Here is a 20,860-nt window from a genome sequence, read left to right on the forward strand (position 1 = left end):
TCCTGATTTAGAGAGAGAACTCCATCCATCGGCATCAGCCCCACTGTTCTGCCCTATGCCTGCGGGAAAGGGTCAATAACATGCCCAGGCCTTGGGGAAAAATAAACAACGCTGCAATTAAAATACTAAGAGCCTATAGGTCCAAGAGAAAGGGCTGAAGGTGAGTGCAGCTCTGAGCTCATTTCCCACGGGAGGGGACTTTGGTTGCTCATCCCTAAGTGGAAAAGGGAAGGATGGTACTTTGGGAAAGCAAAGAAATTAAAACCAGTATCCCTTCTCCTCCCTTGAGGCTGAAGCTCCTACTGATATTTCCACCAGAGAGAACAGGAACACCAAGGAGCAACCACAAGCCACCTCCAGCCAAGGGGAGGGCAGAGGGGAACCATGCGAGCCCCCAGACCAAGAGCAAAGGAGGAACCATGGCAAAAAGACTAATACTTTTGGTTTTTTAAACACCATGGTCAACACATGATGGGGCTCAACACCCCAACCTCATCCCCGGTCCCTGTTGGGGATGACAAACCGGTGGATGTTGTTCTCTAGCAGAACATCGTTGGCCCAGATCACACCATCCTTAACGCAAGTCAAGGTGCACCCAGCGACACGAAGGGAGAGCCCATCCCCATGTCCCTTCTGTCCCAAGGACGTGCTGCCTCACCATATGGGCTTGCAGGAAGGTCACCTCCACCGAGGACAACGGGCTGGAGAACAGCAGAGCCCCACCAGGCCGAGTTTCCTGGAAAAGCTGACTGAGCCAATAAAGCCACCGATAAAAGCAAAGAGGCACGAGAGGGCGGGGAGAACAGGGGAAAGGGCTACTTGAAAGATTTAAGAAGGGTGGAGAAAGGAAATACAAGAGGTTTTTTTTTCCCCAGAAAATAAATTTACAGGAGGTCCCAGCCCTCTCCCAGCCTCGGGGAGCGCCGCACACAGGGGTCACGGCCAAGAAGAGCTTTTTTTTGGTGCAGGCTTTGGTTTGGTTTGCTTGGTTGCCTTTTACTTTTTCCATCTTTTTCCATTCCTACCCCCCAAATCACGCAGAAATTCATCTTCCCAGCGGATGCGCCACATCCTCCTCGATCACAGCCTCAGCTCAGCAGCGCTTTGCAGAAATTCAGGTTCACATAGGATGCAGAAAGCCCAAACCAGCAGCTATCGACTGGGACAGCATTACTTCAGCACTCCCGTTTGGTGGAAAACCTGTTGCTCCCGGTCAAACAGAACCACCGACCTTTGGAAGTTTCCAGGATCTCAACTCTTGGGTTTTTTTCCACACCCCCCTGCCCCGTTGGCAGCCGGGGTTATGAAACCAGGGTTCATCTTGACATGCAGGCAGCATATTTTTATTTTTGGCAGGCCAAGAGTAAAATTCGACCAGCAGGCTGCCAGCATATCAAATTCTAGCTCAGAGGAACACTTCAGACCCGAGAACAGAAAAAGGGCTTTGAATAAGAGCCCGAGTTTTTGCAGAGGTCACAAAGCAAAGGCAACGAGGTCTTCCCGTTTCCAAACCTCCTCCTCCCTCCTTTCCCCGGCTCAAGCTGTGCACATATGTCTGCTCATCGGCAGCTATTTCAGCAGGGCAGCGAGCTCTCCAGAGCAGTGATTTGCCCTGGCAAAAATTAGAGTAAAGAAAAAACTGGAAAAAAAAAAACCCTCCAAGTTTGCAATTGTCAACACTGGCATCAGCCAGCAGAGCTATAATTAGTTGGTTTTCCCCATTGCTTTCTGGTCCTCTGAAAGCCTGAGCTCTTCAGTTATGGAAACCAAAAAAAAAAAACCCCAACCCTAAATACTACGTTACGCATCCCAGCTCAGCCAGATGTTACCCTGACCTCTGCCACCTACACACATTTTTGCCCTTTTTAAAGTTTTTTTGCCCCCCAGTGTTTCAGAGCCAAGCAACAAACAGCCCATCTCCCAGAGCAGGTTCCTCCTGTTCCCGTCCCTCCCCAGGAAGCAGACCCCCCCGTACATCACCGCAGCACCCCAGGAGCAAGGGCTGGTACCCAGGGCTGCATCCCCCCAGGGAAGGCTGTCCTGGAGGTATTTCCCACCCCACATCTATCGCAGGGGCCCCGAGCCCTGTGCCGGCATCGCAGGGTGCCCTCCGCCCCCGCACCTGGTACCCAAGATCCCCCACACCCCCCCACATGCTGGGTCACGTTCAGTTTTTTTCCACAGCAAAAAACCCAAAAGCTGTGGGTTTCAAACCCTCCCCTGTGCCAGACTGCAGGGAAACATTTCCACAGAAGCAGCAGGAGATAAAAGGAGGGAAAAAGGAAGGAATCACCTACTTCACCCCTCGCTCCACAGCCAAAATCAGCTCCAGACCCCATCGGGAGTATTTTCATCTCCGGACACTACAGCAACCAACAGATTTCTCCTTGGGGCTGCGGGCACAGTCACACTAGGATGCTGGATCAGTGCAATCCACCCAGTCAGGAGAGAAATCCTCAACATGTGGCTTAGAATTGTTTATCTTCAGGAAATCCTTTTGGCTCACATTCCTGCCGAGCTGGGAAATGGAGCTGAGGAGCAGCTCCGGCACAGCACACCCTGCCCGGGGCTGAGTGAGCTCCAATGCCAGCTGCCGGGTTTTCCAAGCAGGAGGGAATTCCACTTATCCACAGGGATCTGCAGATAGGGTTGGAGCTGGCCCCAGGATGCTGAGCTTGGTGTGGTCCATCCCAGCACCACCAGAATCCCAGGAGGTGACTGACTCACAACATCCCCATCCCATCCCACCACAGGCACTGGGATAAGGGCGTTCCCGCTCTCCCAGTTATGACGACAAGCGCCATCTCCCAAGTTTTCCTCTCTGAGCATCCCGTCCTCCCACCCTGCGCTTGCCGGAATGGGACTTCTCAAGTGGAAAGTCCCACTTCCATCCATTCAAACTGCGCTGGGAGAAACCGCCCCACGGAAGGGATGTAACTCCATGATATTCATCGGGCTGATAAAACGACAACTTGCCCTCCGGGCATCGCAGCTCGTTTTACTGTGCTCCCTCCCTGAGCAAACATTTCTAAGAAAAGGTGAACTGGAAGGAAAAGGGGGGAAAGAAAATAAAAAGAATAAAAAAGAATAAAAACCTTCCACAAAAACAAAACTAAGGGGGTGCCCCCAGTGCAGCCCAAGCCCCCGCTCTGCCCCCAGCGCTCAGGACCTCACATCACTCCTACAGGCAGGAGCTGCTCGGCTTTGCGTGAAGGCTGGGGAGGAATTACACAGAAATCATAATAAAAGATGGCAGGGCTGCTCACAAAGGGGATTTTTTTTCCCCTTACATTTAATTTCCCGGCAGTCAGATTTTTTTAGTTTTGTTTTGGGTTTTTTTATTATTTTTTTCCTCTTAAGCCCATTGAGACCCAGGCGACGGAGCGCAGCGTCGACACGGTCTGGCAGTGCTTAATTTTTATTACTGCTGAAAAGGTCTGGGATTGCAATAGCGAAGAAACGCTTCAAATTGCCTGGTTTTGCCTGTTGCGCATCTTACTCAGCTTTCCCGGGCCCTTCACCAGACAAGAAAAATAGGATCCCTCTGTTTTGCAAATCAATGCATTTGCCACAATATTTTAAGGAAATTACATCTACCAAGCAAGCGCTGCCTCTGTTTCCCACTTTATTAGCCTTAAAAGGCTATTTATAAGCTTTAAAAAGCCTTATAAGATCTTATTAAGGTGTAGAGCATACTTTAAAGTAGGCCAGACTGGTTGCTGACCCTCTGAAAGTACACGGCTAGAAATTACCAAGCCCCACACCCTACAAAAGCAAGGCTATAAATCCTTCAGATCCTGTAAAATTCAGCTGAAATCCCACTGCCAAAAGCCCGCAGCAAAGTGTTGCTCACCCAAGGCCGTGAAGGAGGGTAACAGGAATCTTGCTGAAGTGGCAAATAAAAGCAACAAGCCCGATTTGCCCTCAAAATACCTGCCTGCGATGCCTTGCAGGTGCTTACCCTTCCTTTCTGCTGCGGGAGGAAAATAAAAATCCCTTTGCAAACAGATGGATGACAAATAAGTGCATTAAGCGTTCATTAAGGAGAACAGGACAAATGTGGCTGGGCAACAAACGCTATCGAATACAGCTGGATGTCAACAGGCACGCTTTTAGTAAGCTCAATTGGCTTCGCTCGGAATTCCATCTCAAACAAAACAATTAAAGTTTTGGGAAAAATAATGACTGGAGTCAGCAAGATGCAACAGGTGCCCAAAAGAGACGCACATGCTGCAAATCGCGTGTGCGAGGGATTGATTGCATAAAGAGCTAAAAAAGCTTTTTTAGAGAGTCTCAGTTCTGAGCAGCATCCGTGACAGCAAGCATCCCTGTGAGGGCATGGAAAACGATGGAGGGGAGGAAAAAGCAAAAAAAAAGCACAACAACCCAGGACTGCTTCCCTGCCACCAGCGAGTCCCCGGCTACTGCCACCACAGCTCTGCTGGCCACCCAGCCCCGCAGCTCCAAACCAAATGCACTTTGCCAACCTGATGCCAAACGCCGGCCAGCAGCTCCCTGGATTTTGGCTAAGCCCATAAGCAAATATATATATAAAAAAAAATATATAAACAAGAAAGAGCCTATAAGCAAATATATATATACACACACAAAAGAAGGAGCTCATAAGCAAAACTAAAATATATATATAAAAAAAAAGAAAGAGCCCATAAGCAAAAATAAATAAATAAATATAGAAAAAGAAAGCGCCCATAAGCAAATATATATACACACACACACAAAAGGAGCTCATAAGCAAAACTAAAATGTATATATATAAAAAAGAAAGAGCTCATAAGCAAAAATAAATAAATATATAAAAAAGAAAGAGCTCATAAGCAAAAATAAATATATATGTACTTTAATGCACCAATATATCTTGCATATATATTGCAAACATGCATATTTAATGCATATATATATTGAAATTGCTGCAGCCTGCGGGCAGAACAGGCTTTTCCTGACCCAGCAGCCCTGCAGGAGCCGGGCGAGGGCAGGAGACCTTTTAAAACAGGAAAGTTTTGCCATTTCCCCAGGCTACAAGTTATTAAATTAAGCCTTGAAACAGCTTGCCACTTACTGGCCATCCCCTGCGGCATATGGGCAGTACCAGCATCGCTCTCCTACCATGAAAGGGTGATGGCAACCTACGTAACGGCTACAGGAAAAAGTCTTGGAGTCAAGTGTATTGCAAAAAACAAAATACAAACTACCCAAATCAAGCGTTAAGCAATTCAGGCAAAGGCTAGCGAGAGCAAAACTACAGGAGAGGGATTAGTATATTATAATTTAATAATAATAATAGAGATAGCTTACAATCATGAGCAGCACAAGCAGCGGTGTCCTTATTACCCACTTCCAATGAGCAGGATGCACTTTCCGAGTGGCACGGTGTCCCCAAAGGCCAGACAGGGTCCCAGCACATCCCATGCTTCACCAGCGGGTCCTTTATCCAGCCCTCGCTGTCAACAACCACCCAGCGGCGTGGGGCTCCCGGGCAACAAATAGCCACAGCTGGGCAGCCCAAGGTGTGGGGGACCAGCCTGGCATCTGCGCGGTACCCACAAGTCAGAGAGCTGCCAATCTCCGGGCGAATAAGGGAAAACACTAAAAGACACAAAACCTCGGTACCGCTTGGCAATTCAAATGGGGGGGGTGGGGAGGGGAATAAAAGTATTTTGTATTTGCGAGAGATGAGCAATGGGGAGGGGGGCAGAGGCTGCAGGGGATGAGCGGCGGTGTTCTCCCAGCTCCCAGGCAGCATCCCGGGATGCAGCATCCTCCGCACAGCCCAACGGCAGGGCTGGATGCTGGACGCTCCACAGGCAGGCAAAGTTTGCAACACCCCATATCCAGCACCAGCAAAACCTGCTCAGCACAAAACTGAGGCCACCCTTCCCCATGCCAGGAATAGTCCTGAGCTGAGCAAGGAGCAGCAGATTTCAGTCCAAACCCCCAGGTAACGTATTTTCTAAGATCCCCTTGGGATAGTCCATCCCGGCACAGGGAAAGAGCTGCAGCCTGCTCCCCCCAGCAAGGCACATGGGGACACTTTTTGGGCACAAGGCCACTAAAGTGACCAGCCAAGCCACACAGGAAAACCTCTGCACTGCCCCATGGCCTCAGCACCCGCTTCCTACACACAACTAAAATACAGGAAACTCCCTCGAAAATCCCCCGAGCAAACCTTTTTGCAGAAAGGCAAATGGGTTAATGGCGCACTCGGTCACCCCACCTCCACGTTTTGTGGAAAATTCGCCTTTCCCCAGACACCCCAGATGCGCTGAGCAGCTTGGTGACACCCTCACCCCTGCTGTGCCAGCTCCTCCGGCCACAGGGATCACAAGGTCTCCCCACTTGGGGCCACCCCGATGTTTTCTCAGCAAGGATGGAGGGTTAAAGCCCCCCCAAGGGGACACAGAGTCCCACACCCTGAGGAATTAGCAGCCAAAAACTGGGTTCCTGTGTCACTGCTGCAGACAACAGATGCAAGCGTGGGTACCACAGGAGGAAGATGCTCGCATGGACCCAACCTGCATGGATAAAAACCTCCATCCCCGGCAGAACAACTGATTTTGGTGTGAAGGTTTCTTCTGCCCGAGACACCCCAGTAACGCTCTCCAACAGCTTTGCTTTTAACCAACATCTCCAAATAAAAAAAAAAAAAATAGAAATCCCACCACCAGAGAGGACATCAATGGTTCCAGCCAGAAAGCAGCAGTTTTAATGGGAAAGGAAGTGCATGAACCAGAGGATGAAATCAAAGGCAAGGCTGAGAAGCTGGCTATTAATAGATGGCCTGTTTGCTCTTACAATTTTTATTGTTAAACGCAAATTGCCATGCCTTCAGACAGTTCAGCTCCCAACCTTCCCCGCACAGCCCAGACAATCCTTGTTATTCTTAGCAAAATACCAACCAGAGACAAAACCGGTTGCAAGCAAAGAATAAAACGCAGCCTCGAGACGCATGTGATTCTCCGCAGAAAAGTTTTGCACACCCCGGGATTAATTGGCAGCACCATTTATCATTAATGTTTGACCGGTGCTTTCCAGTGTCCCTTGCCACAGCAATTTTTAACCTCTCCAAACTTTAACTGCAAGCATGAACCTTTCCATGCAGCTGCTTGTCTGAGGCTGGCTTTTTTCTTTTTTGTTTGATTTTTATTTATTTTTAGTCAAAGGGTTGAACTATTTCTGGGAATAAGGCTATGGGTTAGGAGATGGCTTTGCAACGTTAAAGAGAAACGGGTACAGAAATCCAAGAAACTCCTCTGTCCCCATTTTCCAGGGAATTTGGAAAACTCCTGTGGACCCATTTTCCAGGGTAAGGGTGTCAAAAAGGGATTTCAGCCCTGGGAACGAGCCTTTTGCAGCTCCAGGTTCCCAATTTGAGCCTTCCGCTGCCTTCGCTGTGGTCAAGCACGGGTTGCCCTGCGGCCGCTATAGGGGAACTGGCCTTGTGGACACGAAATGCCGTTATCACGTCAAATACCCGCTGCAAAACAAAATCCAGCAAAGCTCATGAGAAATGGACTTCATTAAAAATCCACGCTCTTTTGAAGCACGGGAGTTCTCCGAGCAGAGCTGCCACCCGAAGTCACAGAGACACCCCAGCCCCAATCTCAGCTGCTTGTGGGGGGGGTGCGTGTGTGTGTGTTGGGTTTTTTTTTTGGTCACATTAATGAAAGCAAAATGTTTCTTGCACAGGCTGGCAGTCAGGTACAAGGTATCTGACATGCAGCCTCACCCTCGAGTTGTTAGCCTGGCTGGATTGGGTGGAAAAAAAGGCATTTCTCAAGCCTTCCAACTCCTACCTATGCTCATTCTTTTTTACTAGAATAGGAACCGCAAGCACACTGTAATAATGTTTGGTTCACACTCTAAAAAAAAAATAGAAAAAAAGCAAGCATCAAAGAAAATCGCAGATGTGCTCTGCGTCCCAAAATAGACTTTACACATTTGCCGAAAACAAAAACCCAAACTAAAGATGGGAGTGTAAATCAGCATCCTCCAAGCCCAGACTCAGACATCTCCCACCACCAGCACCCCAGCGCTCTCCAAGCCAGGCAGGGAGTGGGTGAGTGGTGGTGGTCATCCCCCGATCCGTCCCTGCCCCTCCTCACCAACTCCCCATCGCCAACAGGGAACTTACTTCCCCTTCTACAAAGTGACTTTGGGCCATTTCTCACTTTCTGCCCTTGGAATAGGTCTCGGTGGGGGTATTTTCCTGCGCAGAAGCAGGTAGGACCTGCCCTGCTCCTTCCCCTCCTCGAATCATCTCCCCAACCTCCGGCACACGCCTCTTGAGTCAACACATGCCTTCTCCAAGGCATTCCTCCTGCCTCAGTCCCTCCCCGAAGGGGCCAGCCAGGGCTTTGGGGACACGAGGGGACAAAGCCAATGGCTCCAGGGGCAGTGGAGCATCTCAACTCAGACACCACCTCCTCAGCTTCTTCCCCTGCAAGGGGTGTGGGGTTGGGGGGACACTCAAAGTATGACAACCTTCCAAAAAAGAGAAAAAATAAAATCCAATGGGGCTCTGCAAAACCACAGCGGAGCCCCAAAGCTCCCCACAGGTGCTGGTGGCAGCCCCACAGCCAGCCTGCGGGTACCCCCATCGCTCACAGCCATGCAGCACGGATGGGTGGACACCCCAGGAGAAGACCAGCAAGGGGACATCACCACCAGCCACGAGCAAGGCAAAGGCACCAAGCTGCCACGCGGGTCCACCGCACACCTGTCCAAGAGGCATCTTCCCTCCCCAACGTCAAGCAAATGCTCTCGAGAGCCAGGAGCTCGGCACTCGCGGAAAACCAGGGATTTACCAGGGCACCGGCCGCAAAGAGGATCAGGCCCCATGGTGTTTAATTAAAAGGGAATAAAACAACTAAGGTCCTGTTGTTAGGCACTGTGCAAACACACAAAACCCCAAGAATTTTGCTCCCAATTAGGGACTGTTTGTTATTTTCTCACCCTGGATTTTACACAGCAATAGGAAAATACCAGCACGAGGACCTGCAGTAACTGCAGAGGCAAGGGACCCAGGCAGCAACACCATGGTGGGCAAGCACCGGCCCACGGGCACCCAGAGAGGGAGAGTGCCCTGGGGGGGTTTCCCCCCCTCCCACAGCCTTCCTGCGCCGCCACAGGGGCAACAGTAACTTTTATTTCTGTATTTCTTACTTAGTTTTTACAAGAGCCCTGATCCCCACCGGCTGTGGCCCCAAGGTACAACTGTCTGCATGCTTTAGAATTATCCAGGAAAAATAATTAAAGGGAAAATAAAAAAGCAAAATAAAAAAATCTTTGATACATGACGCCAGGACCAGTGCTTCCCAGGTGTCTGCCAAGGCAGTTTGGAGGAGCCCAGCACCAGGAGACAGACCCAAACCCTCCCCTGGTCACCAAGGTGCTGCCCCGCTCTGCCCCTGCATCCTCCCTGCAACAGCTGTGCAAGCAGCATGAGACTAAAAAAAAACCAAAAAAATATACAGACTCCAATGCCAGAATCCGTTTCCAAAAAGGAATTAAAGTTATATTTCAAGATGACAGTATCTCCTGAAAGTGGATTAAGCACAGCAATTCAATCCCACCTCCCTGCAGCCATCCTGGCCCCGCTCTTGTTTCGGCAGGGATGATTTCAGCGGTGTAAAATTGAAGTTCAGAATCCAATTTGTTTCTACAGAGAGCATCAGTCTGTACTCTGGGGTAGCAAAGCAGGCCCACATACACCCCTCTCGCTCTTTTTTACCATCCCGTTTCATACCCTATCCAGAATAAAAAAGTTTATGGGAGGGAAAAATGGAGCCACGTAACAGTCACATCAATAGAGCCAGGCACATTCATCGTGCCTAAGCGATGAAAAACATCCGAAAACAGGATTTTTTTAATATCCATTGGTATTTATGAGCCTCTGGCAGAGACCATGCCGTGGAGAGGTGACAACATTTGTCTGAGTAGCTCTATGGGACCGTAAGTGCCAGGTAATCCGCAGCCTTTAATAACTGCAGTGAATTTTCTGCAATGCCGCTGCCCCAAGACGGGCATCACCTAGAGCCCTGCGCTACCCGTAGGGGACCAAGGGCAGAAGGGCAGCTTGGGGACATCGGCATGGGCTGTCCTCTCCCATGGAGAGGGAGGGGGCACCAACCCAAACCTCCTGGAGACCCTGCGGGGCTGGGGCCGCGGCAGAGCCACCACAGCATGGCGGGAGCTGCTATCTGCCCCAGAACAGGGGGGACACCTGCACCAGCGTGATAATGCTGCTCAAACGCCACTTACAAAGCCAGGAGTTGTAAAAAACCCCTAAAAGCCCTCAACAACGCTGCAGATGCTGCCCTGGTCTCAGAGCAAAGTTGTTCCTTTAACCAGAAAACTACCTTTAACCTTCCGAATGCACACCGTAACAGCTCAGCCCTGAACAAAGTGGTTAGAAATACCTGGGTTCAACGTCCAGACTTTCTTCTCCGCTCCGGTGGAGACATCACACCCCAGCAGTGGTCCACATCCCCTCCCCATGGCAAAGGGCTGCGAGAGGTGGCACGGAGCTGGTGTGGGACCACCGCAATTCCCACGTGTAAATGCTGGAGCCAGAGCCCAGTCAGGCACCTCCATGGATACCTTGCTCACGGGAGGAGGCCACCCCAAAACGCTTTAAGCTGAACTCAGAGGAGATGCTTCATGCCCCAGACACCTCCTGATAGGACTTAGAAAAAGCCTCCTGCAAGGCTCGGGCAGGGGAAGCAGAAAACACAAGGCAGAGCTAAATTCAGAGTCATCCAAGACAGAAACTCAGATTAGATCCCGACACATTTGTCCCCGGGGCTGCAAAACAATAGTTGCGGTAGGTGTGTTCACTACAGGGCTAACCCCAAAGCCTGCAACAGAAATACAACCTACAATGGGAAAATTAATCATTTCCCCCACTCCCCCCCCCACCCCGAACTGCTGCAGAGCTACCTCCAGACTTAAAAATAAAAAAAAAAAAGCCTGGAAATCTGGCACAAAGAGGTCGCTCCGAAACAAAAGTGAATATGAAAATACATCTCTCAGCAGTTCTGGACCTTTATTCTGGCAGGTAACTGGGTGTCAAGGAGTGCAAAGCGCCCCAGGAAACAGCCCCTGCCCCTCCAAGGGTGTATATGCCGTGCTAATAGCACATAACCTGCTGTTTAAACTCGAAGAACTTTGTTAACCACGCACTGCGCAATAAATGACACTGCTAAATAAACAGAAGCTCCCGAAACGATATTTAAAACACTGGTTTTACCGCACTTTGCTGTGGAATGGGGGGGCGAATGAGTAATTACAGAGTCCGGGCCAAGCAATGAGGTCACGGTGAATTCTCCCAGCAGCTTATGTGGCACCGGGAGGGTTTTTAAGCGTATTTTGGGGAGGGGGAGCGGGTGGGAAAGGGGCGGGCAGCGCCCCGGTAACTGCCCCGCGCCTCACCCGGCCTGCGACCGCGCGGGCTTGGGTTTGACTGAGAAATCCCCTCCTTTAGGCGATTTTTTTGGGGGGAGGAAAAAAATTTAAAATACGGTTTGTGCTGTGGCACCACAGGCAACTTCTCCTGCGGAGCCGCAGCGAGGGCAGCGCCTACCCCCCCCCCCCCTCCCCCCGATGCCTCCCCGGGAGGTTTCGCAAGGGCTCGCTGCGGGAGCGGGCCGGGAGCCCGCCGGGGGATGCGACCCGCGTGCGTCCCCCCCGCTTCGCACGCGACAATCCCGCCCACCCCCCCACCCACCCCCCCGGGGAAAAATAAATCCGATAAAAGGTAAAAAAGAATAACGAAAAATAATAAATGAACTTTTTCCCCGGCCCCACTCACCAGGCGGCTGAGGCTGCGGCGGAGCATCGCGGCGGCGCCGGCCCCCGCCGCCCTCACCGCCGCATCGCCGGGCTCGGCTCCCAGGCGTCCCGCCGGCCCCGCCGCGGGGCACGGCCCGCCTCGGCCCGGCCGCGCTCGCCTGGGCTCGGCGCGGCTGTCGGCACTTCCCCCCGCCGCCCCGCGCCCGGCCCGCCGCCGCCCGGGGGCGGGAACAGCGCCCCGGAGCAGCCTGGGAGCTGTAGTGCTGGGGGGGGGGCGGGACACGGCATACACCCCCCGGGAGCTGGAGTGCCAGGAGGGGAGCGGGGGACACACCGTATACACCCCCCCGGAGCAGCCTGGGAGCTGGAGTGCCGGAGGGGGCCCTTTGGGTTTGGCCCCTTCCAATCCCTTGCTGGGCCCACAGTAACGAGTACAATTTTGTCCTTAATCATAGAACAGTTTGGGTTGGAAGGGACCTTAAAGATCATCCAGTGCCACCCGCTGCCCTGGGCAGGGACACCTCCCACCAGACCAGGTTGCTCCAAGCCCCGTCCAGCCTGGCCTTGAACCCCTCCAGGGATGGGGCAGCCACAGCTTCTCTGGGCAACCTGGGCCAGGGGCTCACCACCCTCACAGCAAAGAATTTCTTCCTCATATCCAACCTAAATCTCCCCTCTTCCAGTTTGAAGCCATTACCCCTCGTTCTATCACTACATGGCCTCCCCAGCTTTCCTGGAGCCCCTTTAGGGACTGGAAGGGGCTCAAAGGTCTCCCCGGAGCCTTCTCTTCTCCAGGCTGAACCCAGCTCTCTCAGCCTGTCCTCACAGCAGAGGGGCTCCAGCCCTCTCAGCATCTCCATGGCCTCCTCTGGCCCCACTCCAACAGGTCCATCTCCTTCCTATGCTGAGGCCCCAGCCCTGGAGGGAGCACTGCAGGGGGGGTCTCACCAGCGTAGAATTCCCTCCATGGACCTCTTCTCTCCAGTGTCACAGTCATCCTAATAATCCTCTCGTACAGAAGTCCAGTCACTGGTGCTCAAGCAAATATCACAGACACACCTTGGAGCGCTTTCCCTCAATTCATGACTGGCCATGGACAGTATTTAGCATCCCTTGGCATTTTTTCCCATCGCAAACTCTTCCCAGGAGGCTCCAGGCACATCCCCAGGCAACCGCTGCCTTGAGTGACAAAGCCAGCCAGTCCCACCTGATCCCTGGAGCAGCTCCGCATCCCCCAGCCCAGAACCACCCAGTATTCCCAGTGCCTCCAGCCTTTTACCAACACACAGGCCAAATCCAGCTTCCCTCTGGGCTGGGATAACCACTCATCTGAAAGAGCTTCCTCAAGGGAGCATCTCCCCAGTGCAGAGGGCACAGACCATGGGAATACCTGTTTCCATATAAAGCAGGGATGTGGATGAGATGTAACCTAACAAAATCTACATTATTTTTTTTCTCTATTGTATTTTTGACATTGTTATTGCCTGGTGATAAAACAGCCTTTTTCTGGAACTATATCCTGTGCAGCAGCAGAGGGAAGGGAGTTTTCCCGGTGCCACCCCTCGCCAGCAGCCCCAGAGACCCCCAGGACCACACAAGATGCTCAACCCCAACACCCAGGAGCCACCCTCATCTCAGCAGCCTGCCTTGTTCCTATTTTAAACAGCTGATTTCTCCCTGGAAACTGAGTAAAACTCACCTTGTTGCACTGCAACTGGGCCCAGGGAGCAGCTGTGGGCTTCCAGAGACCTGGAAAACACACAGGTATTTTTTTTCTCCCACTTGGCATTTTTTTTTTTAAAGCAAGAATAGTACTTTATTGATTGTACCAAGGCTAAAAGCACTCACATCTACTCTACTTAAGCATCAACCGTCTGGCAGTTTTTCCCACAGTGTGGTATCTCTGAGCTCGCACAGAAAGCTTGCCCTGGGCAGCACTAAAATATCTGGGTGTCAGACAGGCAGGAGTCTACTGGTTTGGGGGTTTGTTTTTTTTTTTTTAGCCCCAGTTATCCCAGTGCACCAGCAGGGGGGTCGGTGGAGACTCCCACATCCCCGCTGTGGGGACAGCCAGAACTCATCTGAATCCTGAGCGCGACCTCTCCACTCTCCTCTTACCTTTCTGCACAAAAGCCTAAACACAACAAGAGGAAACCAGAAAACAATGCCAGGCGGTTTAAACACGTTTTCAAATAATAAATGGAAATTGTTAAGCGTCTCAATATAATGCCTAACAAGCCTAGCTCTCGACTTCCCCTCAAAACAGAACTAAACACTGTGGCCTTTGCACTGCCTTTTTTTTTTTTTTGGCTACTTTTCTGATGTTTTCCCAGCCTGTTTGTGCTGGCTAGAAGAGGGAGCTGCTCTTCCGGGATGTTTTGCCTGTTGCAGGGTGCTGGGGTGGGTGTTGAAGAGACCAGTGATGCCCAATGAACCACCAGCCTTTGGGCACCTAGGTGTTTCCAAAGGCTGAGACAGCCTGGCTTACCTGGCCCGTAGAGAAAGAAAAAAAGAAGTTATATTCTGCTCATCAATATATTTCTACAGGTGTAGTTACTCCTCATCTTGCACCTGCATTAACAGATAAGAAGGGAATCTGGTTTCACCAGCAGAAGAGAGGATCCATGCAGCTACACTCACCTTTACGATTCCCATCGCAGCCCCTGTCCAGGGGGGGTCTGAAATCATAGACTTGTCTGGCTTGGAAGAGACCTTTAAAGGTCTTTGACTCTATAAATAAATGCTCCTGTTCTTTATTAAAAGTTTGCTGGAGTTAGAACTAGAATGCGGGACAGACTGTGACATGGAATTAAGCATTATGTAGGTAATTATCTGTAATGTACTGCCAACAGTGGCTGTGGCTAAGGTGTCAGAGAAAGACCCTCTCCGATGAGCTCCCAGATGAAGCCAGTCTGAGCAAACCAGTACAACTGGGAAGCAGGTTTGGTCTCCCATACTCAGCCGGAGCAGAGCCGTACTGTCCTGCCATGCACTGGATTGCTTAAACCCCTGTGTGTCCCCGCTCGCCCTGCAGCCAACAGCTCATTTTCGCTGGAGAGATCGAAGCAACCGTCACCCCCCCTTTGCCTGCTGACACAGCAGCCTCGGGGCAGTGAAACCCCCAGCTCAGCAGAAACCATCCCCACAGAGGGGAAGCAAAACAACCCTGACTGGGCTTTTTTCCCCACCCTGAAATGGCCTGCGTGATTCAGCTGCTGATCTGGGAGCCACTGTGTCAGCTCACGGGTCTTTTTACAAAGGAATCTGGTTTTAATGCACTTTTTAATGCCACAAACAGGCAGTCCCCAGGGTACCAAAGGACCAGAGCCAGCAGGGACTCCATCCCACATCCAGGCATGCCCTGCCCACAGCAAGGCGACCACGAGAGACAGGTCCCAGGGAGAATTTTGCACAATACAGTAGAGAATCACAGAATGGGTTGGAAGAGACCTTAAAGCTCACCTAGTTCCAAACCTCCTGCCCCGGACAGGGGTCACCTCCCACCAAACTCAAAGCCCCATCCAACCTGGTCTTGAACACTTCCATACAGCTCCGCTGGGACCCATCACCACTTCGACCAGCATCAAAATCTAGTTATCCAGGACATCTGCCAAGCTCCCAGCAGACTGCCAACCAGGGCAACCCGAGGGATTGCTATGAACTACTCACAGCTTGGGAGAGTCCATCAAATCCTTTCACAAAACAGTTCTCGTGTCCTGTAGCCTTTGGTTTTTAATGTTCTCAGCGATGGAGGCTTTTGAACCTCAGGTGGCGAGAGGTAGCCTCCCCACCAACCTGGGGACACACGCTAACCTTCACAGCCTTTTTTTTTTTTAAAAAAAAAACCTAAGCTTATTTTTGCAGTATTCCTTGCTGCTTCTGCCACCGTGTGGCCAGTTAGAGGATGAGAACTTTCCTTAGAAGACCACGCAGTTGGCTTCCCATGTTTTAAGACTGTTTGATGGATTTTTATAATATCTAGTGGAGTATGAAGTCAATGGGGATGTATTACTTCTCTTCAAGGTCCATCCCACCTCCTGACAGGTACCACAGATTTATCTTTAATGCTGTGATGGCTTGAAGCACATCTCGTTAATGAACTGTTGAGATAGACAGCTAATTTATTGTAAGGGCATGACCTCCCTGTTGACTCACTGCTTGTGGAGCTCCTGCTCGCATTGGGCAAGAGGACCAAGGAAAGGGCACTCACTGCTGACCACCACCGCAGCTACCTGCTCTCAAAGTAGGGTTTTCTCCCCCTCGCTGAGGGCCATCCCAGGGCCATCTCCATCTGGGAAAGTCCAAGTTCGTGCTCCATGATGCTGCAGAGACTGGCAGGGCTCTCTCCTTCTACAGGTACATCCATGTGCTGGGACCACTTCCCTCAGGGGACGCCAAGGAGGAGCTGACAGCCCCTGAACAGGGCAGACCCTTCACTGATAAATGCTGTTCCATAAGAAATTAGAGCATTTTTGCCAGCAGACACCACAGCAGAACCCATCTGCTCACATCCAAGGCTTTCAAACACACTCTGCAGTGGGCTTTGCTTACCCTGCAGGGTACTCCACAGGGCTCACCAGTGGCACAGGACCAGGAGCTCGCTTCCTGGAAGTGGCCAAAGCCACCCAAACGCTATCTGCTGAGTCCTTTAGCTGTTGACATCCCTTGGTGTCCCTCATCGCCCCTCACCAGGGTGGGGTGTAGCCTTCATCCTCCCCTCATGCCAATCTGCCTGGAGAAAGCAGGTCAGGACAGGCCAGCGAGCACCCAGTGTGCCATCGGGGATGTCACAAGGAGGGATTGTGTCATACTGCAAAACACCCAGGAGGGAAGGAAGGAAGCCAATATCTCTGTCCACAGAGGGGTTTGCATGGAGACTGCTCCCTTTGGAGCCTGCACATCCCATCCCCTCCCAACCAGCACCGGTGGAGAGCATCACGCAGTGCCAGTTCCCAAAGTTCTGCCTCACCACCTGCACCAAAAACAGCCATTTCAGGCTTATGGCTTACTCCGGGAAGTCACAACCTGCAGCAGTGACCTCACAGGCAGCATTTCTGGGCTTTCCCCAGCCTTCCTGGAAAAAGGAAGGAAGAGGCAAGTTGAGAGCCTGCACTCAGCACCGTTGAGTTGCCCCAGCAACAGCATCCATTGAGCAAGGAGATTTGCACATGCTTTTTCTCCACCCCCAAGTCCATTTTAAATCAATTTATCCCCTCACCAGCAGCTTTATTTGCTGGAGCAGGGTACAGGGCTGAGATGCTGGTAGCTGTAAGCCTGTGCAGCCATTGTACACTGCAACCTATGGATACAAGCCTAACAAGAAAAACGAACAACAAAAGACCTACAAAATCCTCCCCCCAAACCTCTTCTTACAGCTGCACCATGCTTGGCAGGTGAGTTGTGAAGTCTCATGCAGAACACAGCCGGGGTAGCAAGAAAAAGGTCGATGCCACAGGTCAGGGATTTGGGCTAGAGTTTCGCTAAACCCAGCTGCACTGAAATATAAATGCAGTTTAATAAGGTGAAAGTTCTCTCGCAGATAAGGCCTGAGCTCTTATTGACGCAGAAGACTTTAAAATGAACACTTCTGGTTAATAAATTGGCTCTTGATCCCATATCCAGTGATATTCTGTAGCAAAAGCCCTTCTAATTAATACACTGATGGTCTTTCTCAAGAGGCACTTTCCCCTCACAGTCTGAAATAACCTATTCAAATATGCAGCAACTTACAGAGTGACAATTTATGAAAGAGAAAGACTACCAATTTTAGTGAACAGAATTTCCCTTTTTAAAAAACAAGCTTTTTATGAGACAGGGAAAAAACCCAGCAAGTATATTTGGTACATGATGTGACAAATTTATATACCTCAGACTCCAGCACCTACCCTTGTGCCCTGAGACAAATACATCCATTAAATAAATTTGATTATATCCTTCCCCCTCCTGTCAGCAGCAACATCTCCAACAAGGCTCATTTAACCTAGAAAGGAAAGGTTTTCCTATTTTGTTAATTTCCAGTCCTTGTTACCTTCTCTTTCCCTGCAAAGTCTTAATAGCATCTTTCATAACAATCAAGAGAAGCTTGAGGAGTTACCAAGCCACCTAATTAAGCCTTGGGTTTTGTTTGGGTTTTTCTAACAATTTTGCAGAATACACAACAGCAAACACTCCAACTCTCATTTTTAATGTAATACAACAGAAGTTCTACAACTGATAACAAAAACCCCAAAGAAACCCTGCACATGGTCATTCTTTATTCAATGTATGCAGCCTCCCAGAGCTGGAGGGGACCCAAAGCTGCCCGGAATCACACGCCAGCGTTTTTTGAGCTCAATACTTTGAATGATCTCAGGGAAATCAGCTGTGCCCTAGCGTGCTTACCCAGACAAAAATAAAAGTATTTCCCAACGCTTCCTTCATCTGACTGGACTAGGAAACCGCCACAGGAGCATGCTGGCATCCAGCCCACCTGAGTCAGAGGGTAGGAGCTGCAAGCATGAGAAAGTGTACATAGCAAATCAGCTCCTCAAGCTCAAAAAAACCACATCCGCTCTGGGCTTTTATCAACCCAAACACCCATTCCAAATGTTTAAAAACCCCACTAACCTTGCCCATGTATATTTATTTAAGTGTGGACATACTGTAACCAGCTTTCAGCAACCACGTAACCTGAAAAAGAGCCCCACACCTTAGTGCTGCCTCGGCAACGTATTTTTGATACCTCCAGCCCCATCCCAAGGGATGGCAAAGCCAGGGAGCAGAGGCTGGCTGCCTCCCCACTGGCCACTGCTGCCCTGGAATAATACATTTTTGATTATTTTTCTTACCTTTGGTCCAGAACAGAGACGGGAGAGGTACATATAAAAGACCTTCACCATCCCAAGGTTTCCTGCCCCTAGGAAAGGCCTAAGCTCTGCTTGGCTGTATATATGCCCTACAACACCTGATGGGATTTACGGGACCCTGGTGGGGAATGAGGAGCACCTGCAGGCACCCTGCAGCATTTTTTTTTTGCCTTACACCCGTTAGCAAGGATCACTTGCACTTGCACTTAATTGCCTTTACAGCCCTAAATCAATGTCCAAAATCCAGTGTCCGGGAGGGTCTCTCAAAAACTGTTTCCTGGCTCCTTCTTCTGTAATTTGGGGTTCGTGGGGGAGCAGACAAAGAACGGTCATGTTTTTCACACAATCACAAATCTCTGTCTCTTAATTAAGTGTTTTTCCCCTGTCACCGTGGGGTCATGCCACCCCACGGCTCCCCGATATGCGGAGCACCCCAGGACTGTGCTCAGCTTCCCTGTCCTGCCCTGTGGAGTGTGGGACATCCCCACTACACGTGTAAGGAGGGCTGATTCCCAAAGGATCTTTGCATCTGAAAGCTGGAAACAATGGGAAGACCCGCAATGGTTCACACTCACCCAGAAAGGCTCATATAGGGGGAAAAGAATACACAATTGAGATTTTTGTTCGTAAAATACTATGATGGATGTGCAGCAGGATGTACCTGTGCATCTTAGTCTTCCCACTGCCTTGCAAGCTCAGTGATGTGCTGTCCATGGGAGGGCTCGGCAACGTTTCTAGCGCTGACGGAGCGATATTCCCCACCCTTCTTCTCAAAAGAGCCGCAGTCTCTCTCCTACCCTCCAAATTTCAGCCCACACAGTTAAATTTTGAGAGTGATAACAGGCACCAGGAAAAAAATCGATTGTGCAAAGCAATGTTGGTATGAGGAGGTGGGACCAGCCCTGCCCTGGTGTAGGTGTAAGCCCTCAGGGGCTCGCTGAAACAGCTCTTCATCTCCTCCTGGCACCATACAAACCACCACAAGCTTTTGCAGAGCTCGGACAAGCGCAGCTTCCCTCCCTCCCTCCTTCTGGCTTAGAAGGACATGTGCCATGGAGAGAGCTGCTGGTGGCCACAATGGTGCCATGGAGAGAGCTGCTGGTGGTCACGACGGTGGCTGCGGGTTCCCCGAAAGGGCACCACGGAGGGGAAGCAGGTTGCAGACATGCAAAACTCACACTTGCTTCTGCATCACCAGTTCGCAACAAACGCAGCCACAGCCCAGGCGGAGGCACCACCAAAACGCTTGTGGAAGCAGGAAGCAGGGTTTGCCTCACCCAACCCTCCTGAGACAGCTCCTCTGGAAACCAGAAAAGAAAGGTATGCTAGATAATACAAAAATGCTTAAATGCAAAGCACAGTTGTATCCCTCAGCTCCAGTCCTCCCTGCAGAAAATGCCATTGGTACCTTCATTTACCTTCCGCATCAGTAGACAGAACATGGGGCTCTCTGGGGCAGATGCTGGTGCATCGCTTCGTGCTTCTCAGCACATTTGCAGCTTCAGCGCTTCCCAACAAAGCCCAGATTCCTGGAAGGCTGCCACTCACCACCACCTCGGTTTTGGGGACGTCTCCTCAAGGCACCATGCCTGGCCTCGGCACACCTGCCACTGGGTCGGACGTGCCAGGACCGGCCTGGGCAGAGCTTCACCTCGCCATGCTGGCAGTGCCACTGAGGACCAGTCCTCCCAGAGACCTCCATCCCCTGCTGGTTACCCAGCTGTTGGGCTATGAGGTGAAGAACAGGAGGAGAAGGATGGAAAAAGGAGCCCTGCCTGCCCTGCCTGCCCCAGGCAGGCATCCTCCTGCTACAGCTGCTGCTTTTCCGTTACCCCATGGCACAGAGGAGCCACTGATTAATATCTTTTGGGGTATCTTTGATCACATCGATCTCAAGACCTCCTTTCTGAGATGTTTCTGGCCTTGAGATAGACCATTTTTAATGTGGACTTGTTGCTCCTCACCTTTTAAAGAAGATAAAGGTTGTATTCCCAGTTGGCGCAGACCAGGGTTGTCTCCTGGCTGTAGGAGGAGGGATTAGGTGCTCTACGGCCATGGGAACATCAGGAAAAGGGAAATGACTTTGAAACACATTTGAACTGCCCAACTGCACCACTCACTGGAGATCACTATGTCAGGGGAAAGTGCGTTAGATCAATCTGACCAGTTTCGTACAGCCAGCTCCCAGGGAAAGTTTCATCCAGGTG

General features: G+C 50.9%; 1 protein-coding gene across 2 annotated transcripts in view; it reads right to left on the reverse strand.

The window, feature by feature from the left end:
* The window catches only part of ATP11C (ATPase phospholipid transporting 11C), a 58,562-nt gene extending 46,558 nt beyond the window's left edge, over nt 1–12,004 (reverse strand). For both annotated transcript variants that reach the window (XM_063345431.1, XM_063345432.1), the window contains exon 1: nt 11,828–12,004. In XM_063345431.1, coding sequence (XP_063201501.1) covers nt 11,828–11,854 — 27 coding nt within the window. In that variant the 5' untranslated portion in view covers nt 11,855–12,004. The remainder of the gene's footprint in view (nt 1–11,827) is intronic.
* Between the last annotated feature and the right edge of the window lie 8,856 nt (nt 12,005–20,860).

This window comes from Chroicocephalus ridibundus, chromosome 9 (genome assembly GCF_963924245.1).
Source record: "Chroicocephalus ridibundus chromosome 9, bChrRid1.1, whole genome shotgun sequence".
Lineage (NCBI taxonomy): Eukaryota > Metazoa > Chordata > Aves > Charadriiformes > Laridae > Chroicocephalus > Chroicocephalus ridibundus.